Source organism: Suricata suricatta, chromosome 6 (genome assembly GCF_006229205.1).
Source record: "Suricata suricatta isolate VVHF042 chromosome 6, meerkat_22Aug2017_6uvM2_HiC, whole genome shotgun sequence".
Taxonomy (NCBI): Eukaryota; Metazoa; Chordata; class Mammalia; order Carnivora; family Herpestidae; genus Suricata; species Suricata suricatta.
This window is the reverse complement of record NC_043705.1, coordinates 15,091,178-15,102,273: the sequence shown is the minus strand read 5'-3', so window position 1 is coordinate 15,102,273 and position 11,096 is coordinate 15,091,178. Positions and strand designations below refer to the sequence as shown.

The 11,096-nt window shown below is 46.3% G+C and overlaps 1 protein-coding gene across 1 annotated transcript; it reads left to right on the top strand.

Moving 5' to 3' along the window:
• Positions 1 to 582: 582 nt before the first annotated feature.
• On the top strand, positions 583 to 9,584 carry LOX (lysyl oxidase). The gene is made up of 6 exons (XM_029942463.1): positions 583 to 1,213; positions 1,558 to 1,666; positions 3,281 to 3,418; positions 5,087 to 5,243; positions 8,675 to 8,770; positions 9,465 to 9,584. The coding sequence occupies exons 1-6, from the start codon at positions 583 to 585 to the stop codon at positions 9,582 to 9,584; spliced, it is 1,251 nt and encodes a 416-aa protein (XP_029798323.1).
• Positions 9,585 to 11,096: the final 1,512 nt, after the last annotated feature.

The window sequence follows — 11,096 nt, the reverse complement described above, 5'->3', positions numbered from 1 at the left end:
GCTGCCTTCGCCTGTCTGAGTCTTTTGAAATTCCTGCATGTTCGCCCCAGATTAAGCCGAGTGTGTCTCAGGATGTGTGTTCCGTTTTGTTCTTTCCCCTTAACGCTGCCTGTGCAACGTGTCTGGGGGGAGGAGGACAGGACGGGGAGGGAGGGGCAGAGGCGAGGAGCTGTCCGCCTCGCACGTTTCCAATCGCATTACGTGAACAAATAGCGGAGGGGCTGCCGGGCCAGAACTGCTTGTGTAACTTTGCAAACGTGCCAGAAAGTTTAAAATCTCTCCTCCTTTCTTCACTCCAGACGCTGCCCACTCGCCGGGGCCGCCGCCACCACCGCCGCTCCCCGTCGCCTTCCAGAAAGAAGGACTGGGAAAGAGGAGACGGGCGGGTGCCACGTCCCAGCAGCCGCCTTTACTGGACGAGGGTCTGCAGCCCACCCTTGGCGTTGCTCGGTGGGGACTGAGTGACCCGCGAGTCGCCCGCCTCCCCGGCCCGAGAGTTCTCCCTGTCTCACGTTTGGGCCCCGTGTGTCTGGTGTCCGAGCTCCGTCCTCCAGGAGTGGGGGCAGTCGGGCAAAGGGAGCGATGCGCTTCGCCTGGACCGCGCTCCTGCTCGGGCCGCTGCAGCTCTGCGCACTCCTGCGCTGCGCCCAGCCGGCCGCAGGCCAGCAACAGCCCCCTCGCCAGCCGGCGGCAGCGGCTCCGGCCGCCTGGCGCCAGCGGATCCAATGGGAGAACAACGGGCAGGTGTTCAGCCTGCTGAGCCTGGGCTCGCAGTACCAGCCGCAGCGCCGACGGGACCCGGGCACCACCGCCCAGGGCGCTGCCGACGCCGCCGCCCCCCCGCAGCCGCGCACGCCGATCCTGCTGCTCCGCAACCGCACGGCGGCGCCCCGGGAGCGGACCGCGGGCTCCTCGGGGGGCGCGGGCCGACCCAGACCCGCTGCTCGCCACTGGTTCCAAGCCGGCTACTCTCCGTCTGGGGCCCGCGACGCTGGGGACTCGCGCGACGGCAACCGGACGGAGCCAGGAGAGCGCCCGGCGCTCAGTAACCTGCAGCCGCCTAGCCGCGTAGAAGGCATGGTGGGCGACGACCCGTACAACCCTTACAAGTACACCGACGACAACCCCTATTACAACTACTATGACACGTACGAAAGGCCCCGGCCCGGGAGCAGGTACCGGCCCGGATACGGCACCGGCTACTTCCAGTACGGTAAGCACCCCCAAGTCGCCCGAAGCAGCCGGGCACCCCTTCCCCAAGTCTGGCTCCCCGACGTGGCTGCCTGGGCGCGGCAGGCCCGAGTCCCCGCAGATCCGATCCCTCCCCCTGCGCCAGCAGAGACAGCCCTGGAATCTGGTGCAAACCGCGCTCCAGGCCCCTCCTGCTTTCTTTCCTCTTAGCTTTGCAGCCCAGGGCATCCGGTTCTCCAGCTACCCGCAGTCGGATTGGGCAAAGGGTGAAGGGTGAGGGGACCTGAAGCCGGGGTCGGGTGGGGGAAGGGATACTGGGCTGTCTCACTGCTACCTCCCCCACCCCCGTCGCCTGCTGACGTTTAGGTCTTCCGGACCTGGTGCCAGACCCCTACTACATCCAGGCTTCCACGTACGTGCAGAAGATGTCCATGTACAACCTGCGATGTGCAGCGGAGGAGAACTGCTTGGCCAGGTACTGGCTGGGACCTCCTAGGCCTGGCTGCACCGTCGTGGTTCAGGCGCTGCTCCCGAGCCCCGTTCCCACAGCTCCCCTTCCACGCAGACAAGAGTTGGGAAATGGGGCTAGAGCCGGGAAGTGGAATGTTGGTCTGCTGGTCATGCTGACCAGGATGGAGAGTGTTTAACGTGTTGAAGATTTCTGTGGGTTCTTCCTCTGTCTTTCAAATCCTGACACAAATCAGGGAGATGGAGCCAACCCTTACCGTGGAGAGTTGACATCTCATGCTTTTTTTTTCCCCCCAAGATCCTCATACTTTGGAGCTAAAGAACTGTGCGGTAACGTGATTGAATATATTTTAATCGAAGAGCTTGTTAACATCCTCTTAAAAAACTGAGGGCTAACTTGCCAGTGGGGCACCCCTCATGAGCAAAGCTTTGGTTTTCTTCTTTTGTTGAAGGCCACAGTTTAGCCTGGTTGTTTTGGGATTACTTCAACCTGAATAAGAGCGCGAGCAAAAGCTTTGTTTTTGATTCCGTCCTAAAATAAAATCATAGCGATTTGGGGAATGGAATCCTCTGACTTTGTTGCTGGGAAACCAGCAGAGGGAGCAAAAGATGTTTTGATAGGTCTCATAAAAAACTGTTCAAGTGCAAAGTGAAAAAATTCAGTATTATCTGAATATATATCCACACAACATATATTAGAAGGAACACAGTAATAGTGATCTGTTCAGCTAGATCTTTCTCCCACTTTGGCTCTTTGTAACTGTCAGGCTGAAGGAAGAGAAGAAAGCCAAACTTACCATTTTCATTCCTGAGTCTTGCATCATTCACTCCATTGCTCTCTCTATGATATTATTACAGTCATGCCATTGTTTTGCAGATAGTGAAGTTACAAAATTATTTATCTAATCTGGGTTTATGCTTTTAGAATGATTTCTCCACTTAAAGAAGAAACGTATTGTGAAATTCAAAGTTCTTTTTTTTTAACTTTTAGGTTTATTTGTGTTGTGAGAGAGAACAAGCAGGGGAAGGGCTCAGGGAGGGAGAGAGAATCCCAAGCAGGCTCTGTGGGGTCAGCACAGAGCCCCATGTGGGGCTTGGACTGAAGAACCAGGAGATCATGACCTGAGCTGAAACCAAGAGTCAGACACTTAACCTACTGAGTCACCCAGGTGCCACGAAATGCAAAGTTCTTAAAAAGGACATACTTTTTTTTTTTTTAATTTGCGAGCATCTCTACACATTCATGTGGCTTATCAAGAACTGATTACAAGCACACAACTGATGTATCATGTGTACATAGTTAATGCTGATTTGGTTATTTTTTCTTCTCACTTTTTAACTGCAGATGTCCCTAGTTGTCATTCATTTACTCATTCCACAAACATTCACAACTGAGCTCTGGCCACTTGCCAGGCACCATTCGGGGACCCAGGGATTCAGTTTCATAAACAAAAGAAGCAAGATGTGCTGCTGGCCTGTTGCAACCATAGTCTAGCCGGGGTGGGGGGGGGTGGAGGCGGGTGGGGGGAGTCTCCATTATAAACTATAAAGGTTGTGGTTGTACTTTGCCTTGAGTTAATATCTTGTGGAAATAATAGTGCTTCCTTTTTCAAAATCACAGCTCAGCATACAGGGCAGATGTCAGAGATTATGATCACAGGGTGCTGCTGCGATTCCCCCAGAGAGTGAAAAACCAAGGGACGTCAGATTTCTTACCAAGCCGGCCAAGATACTCCTGGGAATGGCACAGCTGTCACCAGTAAGTGGAGGGGCCTCCTGGAGACTTCTGAATTGCTCCTTCCTTTTCCAGGTGGTCCTTGATATGAAAAATGCCAAGTCTTAGTTTTTTATAGAGGAGGGAGAACACTGCTCTTAGGTATTTACATTTAGAACTTTCTCTTCGTAAGGTGACATCATCGAGGGAATCTATGTTTAAGAAAATACATCAGCTACAAGATCCTTTTATCTTTTAAAATGGAAATTCTAAGACCAGATGATTAAAGCTGCTACAGGGTACAACAGTGGGCTTCATTAGAATTTTATTCCAATATACTACAAGAGTTCTAAAAACAACAACCACAAAAGCTTGTTAACAACAGCCAAGATCATCTACAGTGAGGCAGCATTTACTAAAGGCCACAAGTTGTTAGCAGAAGGATCTATATACCACTTGCAAAGAAAGACAGTGATGATAGATTCCATGAGCTGACAAGGACTGACCTCTGTCTTTTAAAAGGCCTGTATCAAACCCAGGGTAAATGCCTGTTCTCTCCTAAATTTAAAGATCTTTACATAAGGTAATTCTAGAATTTGCCTTGGTAGCTTGCCCAGGTATTTACTGCCAGGGAATCCTGAAGGATACCCTCAAACCTTCGGCAATTTGAACAGGTTGTTTTTTTTTCTTATTCTTTCCTTATGGGAGAAGACAAACAGCTCAGCACCTTTCCTTTAACGAAATGAGAAAACCAGATATGAACACCTACTTTTCTGATAAAATGGAATTATTTTATTTCTCAATAAAAGTTGACACTAGTTAAATATTCACGGTGGGGAAAACGCACCACATTTCTCCTTTGCGTTTGAGTAAAGGTTTCAAATATGTGAGAACTCACTTTTTTAAAAACTCACAGAAACCTCCCAAGAGTCATGTGCTCTTTTGTTTGGAATGAAACGTCAGTATTGGCAGCCAAAAGAAATATACTAGAGAGCATATGGCAAGTTTTACTTAAACACAGATAGTTTATTGTCTATTTCTATTAGATATTCAAAGATGAAACAGGTTATCATAGAAAGCAAAATGCTCAAAATAAGTCTGTTTTTCCTAAAAGCAAAGTTAGATCTCTGTCTCTGGGTCGGGGGTAGGGTTGGGGTGGGGGAGTGTGTGGGAGAGCTAGCATGAATCTAGCTTTAAGATAAACTTAATCTTGGGGCACCTGGGTGGCTCAGTCAGTTAAGTGTTGGACTTTGGCTCAGGTCATGATCTCACAGTACGTGGGTTTGAGCCCTGCATTGGGTTCTCTGCTTACAGCTCAGAGCCTGAAGCCTGCTTTGGATTCTGTCTTCCTCTCTCTCCACCTCTCCTCCAGCTTGCCCCCCCCCCTCTCAAAAGTACAATAAGCATTAAAAGAAAAGATAAACTTGGTCTCAATTTTATAAGTATTTTTTTTTAAGTTTATTTATCTATTTTGAGAAGAGAGAATCCCCAGCAGGCTCCGTGTAACAGTGCAGAGTCCGACACGGGGCTTGATCTTAGGAAATGTGAGATCAGAGTCAGACGGTCAATGTACTAAGCCACCGAGGTGCCCCAAACTTGATCTCAATTTTAATGTGCAAACAAGCGTGGGAGGCTGTGGGGAAGTCATCTAAAATCCTCATGTCTTTCTCTGTATGTTCCTGACCTCTGTCTCTCTGTTGTGTGGGTCTTCAGACATTACCACAGCATGGATGAATTCAGCCACTATGACCTACTCGATGCCAGCACCCAGAGGAGGGTGGCGGAAGGCCACAAAGCAAGTTTCTGTCTGGAGGACACCTCCTGTGACTATGGCTACCACAGGCGGTTTGCATGTACCGCGCATACACAGGTAGGCTGGCTGCCTGAAATCAGGCACCTGCAGGAAAAACTGTATCATTTAGGGGGTCCTCTATCTGGTCAAGGCAGAAAATAATTGGGAAAAGGAAACTGGTGGCTTCATAACTCAAATGATTTTTAAAGCATTTCATCATCATAGACGGTCAAGGTGCATAATCACTATGCTCACGATGAAAAGCAGCGGTTTAGTCTCTGAAAAAATCTGAATGACTTCCAGTATCTGCACTCCTTCTGTATTGTTTAACTGGCGTGGTAAGTAACTGTGTGAAAGACACCTCTGTGTTCTCCCCTTCAAAACCATTCCTCCCTCCGCCTACTAAGCTAGAGACAGAATGGTGACTGGGGCTCGTCAACAAAGAGAAACCAAAGTTTCTTGCAAAGCTCTTGAACATCGGTCTGACTTTTAAGCAAATAAGAATAGAAGGTCTCAGTTTCTTTCTCCACGCATATATATTTAAGTGTACAGTATAATTGATGTCAGATGTCCTTGGGATGGATTTTAAAAAATAGTGCTGACCTAAGCAATGTGTATGCCTTATAATGGGAAAATGTGTGTCAGTTAAAAGCCAGGCCAGTATTTCCATAAGAAACCCTCATTTGTAGAAAGGACATTATAATTTAACTCCAGCAGGAATCTTGGCAAGGAGTCGTGAATGTACATAAGGCAGGGCATGAAGGGATCAGCAGCTGGCATCTTGGGGACTAAATTCTAGGGCTGTGGCAGGAAGCTTTCTGGTGACCTAAATGTCACCGCTGCTTCTTTCTCTGGGCTTAAAGCACCATAGCAATTGGAGGGAGGAAAAGGTTCAATTCCACATGCCTGGGAGGAAGCACTTATTGTTTAAATAAAAGGAGATGTAACCTACCCACACATTACACATATGTGGGCAGAGACATTCCCGTTTCATTCGGCAATGTCCGGCCCCACAGTAGCCTCCCGCCTATGGAGGGGATCTGGAGTTTATTCCCTCCATGTAGAAAAAGAGGTGCTCTGGACAGCTCTCTGTCGAAATATCTGAATTTAGGTCTATAGGTATTTATAATACTTCTAGTCATCCAATGAATGTGACCCCACTTCATTATCAATGGTAATTTTCTTATTAATCACCTTCCATGTATGTCCTGATTAACCACTGTTCACCAGGTCTTGCATTACAAGTGATGTTTGTACCCGTGTTTTTCACTAGACTGGTGTTTCTTCAACAGACTTCACTTAAAGGGGAAAAAATTCTGACAAAGCCCCAAAGTTTCCTGAGATTAGCTGTATTGTAACATGGTTTAAACGTACAAGGGAAGGAGGGGGGAAGTTACAGTGAGGGAGGGGGGCAAACCAATAAGAGACTCTTCAATACAGAGAACAACTGAGAGTGGATGAGGGTGGGGGAGGGGGAATGTGGGTGCTGGGGATTGAAGGGGGCACTTGGGATGGGCACTGGGTGTTGTATGGAAGCCAATTTGACAATAAATTATATTTAAAAATGTACCCAAATATAAAAATAGATATAACTTCTTTATATCTATACTTTCCTGTAACTCTTAAGTTCCCAGGTAGCAAATTTACACATTTAATATATATGAAACTAGAAACAGTTCCATTAACCTCATTAATTTAATGTAACCAGTGGTTCTCTTTTGCTAAAACCAAACAGGGAATTTAGACAATGTGGGCTAAGGTTCTACATTTCATCTGTTTTTAAAGTTTGAATTTGAATACATGAAATGCCTCTTTTTTTTTATGGCCTTAGAAATTCCTGAATTCCTGTTCTTTGTGTGCTGGTTCAAATAATCAAAGTTAATCACTTAACTTCCAGCGCATGAACCAGTTTCAGTAGCTCTTAAAGGTCTGTTGTTCCCTTGAATGTAGAATCAGCATTGTAGCACTGTTTGAAACAGTCTTCACTAGGTATCTAGTTCAAGGAGCGGAGGTGTTACAAGGCCACGGAGGTGGTGGGAATTGGGAGTAGTAGCAGTAGCAACAGTGAGGGGAGCTAACACTTCCTGAGCATCTAATATGTGCCAGAATCAGAATCACGTGCTGGGACCAGACACTAAGAATTCTTCATTATAGGTTTCCTCAGCCTCCTGTTACGAATGGTTGCAGGGTGGTGTGACAAAGTGGAAATAAGGCTCTCCCTGCCGTGGCAAAGGTGTTCTGGAATCCGGCCTGTCTGTGCTATATTGCCTGCCGCACAGACACAGCTTTGGTAGAAGGTTTTTAGATGATTTTTCCATGTCTTTGGTGACCAAGGTGATCTCAAGCACCAAAGAAATTTTGGGTGCTGAAATTAAATGGCAATAATGAGTTAAAATGATTCCAACATACACTTTAAAATTTACAGTTTAAAATGTTTTTTTAACTATGTGCTCCAATTTGAGCAGATATTCCCCACCAGACTGTAATATTCTGGAGAGCAAGGACTGTATCTTACTGGAAGTTTCCTCCTCCCAGCCTGTAGAAGCCATTCATTTCCTCATTGAAGTGAATATCTTAGCAAGTGGAGTGATGTGGTATTCATTCATTGAGGCATACATTCATCCCTTTAATTCAATAAAATATTCCAGTGATGAGAGAGAGAGAGAGAGAGAGAGAGAGAGGGAGGGAGAGGGAGAGGGAGAGGGAGGGAGGGAGGGAGAGAGAAGAAAGAAGAGAGAGAAGAGAGAGGGAGAGTATTGGTTGAAAATAGGGATCCTGGACTCCAAATGCCTAAATGCAAAACCACCTTAGCAACTTACTAGCTATACATCCTTCAGTGACTTAACTGACCTTACAGTGCCTCATTTTCCTCATATGTAAAATGGGGATAATAATCGCTCATGTAGTTGTGAACATTGAACTTATAGATGTAACATGTTTGAGATTGTTCTTGGCACATGATACATACTTCATAAATGTTAGCTACTCAAAAATGCGACAAACCTCCACTCTTAAGGAGCTTATAATGTCTAGTTAGATATGTTCTCATACAGTACAATCATAATGCAGAGCATCAGAGCACAAACACTATAAAGTCAGGGCAGAGTAAAGGAAGGTAGTTTCCAAGAGAGACTGGGAAGGGTTGTTGCACTGAGGATATGTGAACTAGGTGGATTGTTACATGGCCTTTATTCCCGAACTGGTGATATTCTAGAATTTTGGTGGAGGCCTATTTGGTCACTTAAGATTGTATTTATCACTGGTAATTGATGACACATTTAAGAAGCTAGATGTACTACTACTTATATTAGTCCTGTATTTTTTTTAGCTGGAGGTGCTATAAGGCTGAGTAATATATACTTCTCAAAGGAGATGCAATATAAGTATAGTTTTATGTCAAACTCTTGTAAGTACTAACTTAAAATTTAATTTGTAAATAATAAGCACATTCTTTAGCATATTCTAACCTTCTACAAACTTACAAAATTTTTAAATTCTGTTTCCTTTAGGGGTTGAGTCCTGGCTGCTATGATACCTACAATGCAGACATAGACTGCCAATGGATTGATATTACAGATGTAAAACCAGGAAACTACATTCTAAAGGTAGAGACCTTTGAAAATAGAAACCTGTAATTTATTTCGACTGCAACTCAATGGGCCTCCCCTTCTGAATTCAGTGTTAAATAATCACAGCCCTGTAAGCAATTAGATATCGCCTAGAAATATTTCTTTAAAACTTTTTTTGAGGTTTATTTATTTATTTTGAGCGAGAAAGAGAAAGAGAGACCCAAGTAGGCTCCACACTGTCAGCACAGAGCCCAATATGGGACTGGAACTAACTCACAATCTGTGAGATCATGACCTGAGCAGAAATCAAGAGTTGGACACTTAACCAACTGAGCCACCCAGGCACCCCCAAATGTTTCTTTTTTTTTTTTTTACTGTTTATTTTTGAGAGAGAGAGAGAGAGAGAAAGAAAGAGAGAGAGCCCGAAGCAGGCTCCAGGCTCTGAGCTGTCAGGAAAGAACTCCAGGCGGGGCTGGAACTCACGAATGGTGAGATCATGACCTGAGCCAAAGTCTGACACTTAACTGAGCCACCCGGGCAAACTGAAATATTTCTAAACCAGAAATCTATAACTTCTCCAGAGTTCTACTGCTTGCCTAACTTTTTAAACTGTCTCCATGCTTGATGTAGTTGAAGCATTTCCTTGTTGTAGCCCTGTGGAAATAGGAAGAAAGTACCAGCAAACACTGCTGATGAATTCTGAAACATGGATGATATTTTCATTGCCTAGGTCAGCGTGAACCCCAGCTACCTGGTGCCGGAATCAGACTATTCTAACAATGTTGTGCGCTGTGAAGTCCGCTACACGGGACACCACGCCTATGCCTCGGGCTGCACCATTTCACCGTGAGTCCTATTTTGCCTAGCTCAATTCTCTTCTCAAAGCATTTTAGTGCACAGACACGCATTATGCATGTGTCTCTACTGCTACTGCAGCTTCCCTGGAAAGCAGTCTGTGCTACTACATGATGTGAGCTGATCTTTCTTTAATGATGCTGGAGAAGGGTGTGGGCAGAGGTCCGGTTTTTATCATCCTAAAGCTTAGCCTGCAGGTCAGGATACACACACAGAACACAGTGTTTACCCACAAGGCCCCTGTGGCAGCTGAATATGTAAAACAGGCCATAGGCAGTGTGGGTGACCATGTGGGATCCCAAACAGTTGGATTTCCTGAATCTTCACCAGAGTCCATGAAGCAGTCTTGCAGAAATTCCTAGAGTTCTTTAAAGTACTTTTGGAAATCACTGCCTTAAAGTACTCCACTGAAGAGGTCAGACCACCCGTCTGTAGAAACCAAGATTTTACAAATTTGAGCTCTAAAACCACAAAGACTAGGAAAATATCCTAGGAAAGGAGAGGCGTGTGAAGCTTCCTGCATCATTTTTCTAGCTCTGAAACCCTTCTTTGAAAGCGAGCTCAGAGGGAATCCCAGCATGTAGACATTAACAGGAGTGGTGCTGTGATGAAAGTACCTGCAGGAAAGTTGGGGTTTGGCCTGCTCGTCTGTCCTACGAGATCCCTACGTCCTGCCTGCTGTGGTGCTGCCTCAGCGATCCTAACTGCCCCCTGTGCCACCTGGGAGTGACACCTTCCCAGTAATACTAACACCGATGGAATGATACTGAACGTGTGTCCACGTGGGAGAGGCGCCAGCGCCTCTGGGTCATGCGGAAACATGTCCCAGAGCTTTACTAGAAGCTCACACTTAATACCGATTTCTCCTTGATGCACAGACTAGGACAGTGGTTGGGCCCAAACAGATCTGGGGTTTGTGGGATTTCCCAGATGCACCCAAACCCAGCTGTGCAGGTTTTCCCCCATACCTGGGCTCCTGGCCAGGGGAAGTGTGGGGCTCAGAGAAGCCCCTGTTCCATGGTTGGGGCCGTGAGCTGTGGCTTGGGCAGTATTCCCTGGGAGGGAGGCTTATTGTGGAAAGGAGACAAGGAGGCGAGCCTGTGCTTTACAAATGTCATCACGGCTTCAGAGATACATGCAGCCTAGGACGGCAAAAGGACGGCACCGAAAAAAGATAATCAAATGTATTCTTCGGCACCTGCCCATAGTGCAAAACACCTGGCTGGGTGTATTCTTGTGTGGAGCTGATCAAAGGATAACTGAAAATCCTCAGCATATCAGTGTAATTAAAACTTTTTTTTAAATGTTTATTTATTTTTGAGACAGAGACAGAAAGAGCAAGAGTGGGGGAGGGGCAGAGAAACACACACACACACAGAATCTGCAACAGGCTCCAGGCTCTGAGCTGTCACAATGCAATCTGACACAGGGCTTGAACTCACAAACCATGTGATCATGACCTGAGCTGAAGTCGGATGGTTAACCAAATGAGCCACCCAGGTGCCCC

Bases quoted from the DNA above. Each gene is read 5' to 3' on its own strand.
- LOX (XM_029942463.1), top strand. From the start codon at position 583: ATGCGCTTCGCCTGGACCGCGCTCCTGCTCGGGCCGCTGCAGCTCTGC. The intron at 1,214-1,557 runs GTAAGCACCCCC...GCTGACGTTTAG, and splicing joins CACCGGCTACTTCCAGTACG to GTCTTCCGGACCTGGTGCCA. The intron at 8,771-9,464 runs GTAGAGACCTTT...TTCATTGCCTAG, and splicing joins CAGGAAACTACATTCTAAAG to GTCAGCGTGAACCCCAGCTA.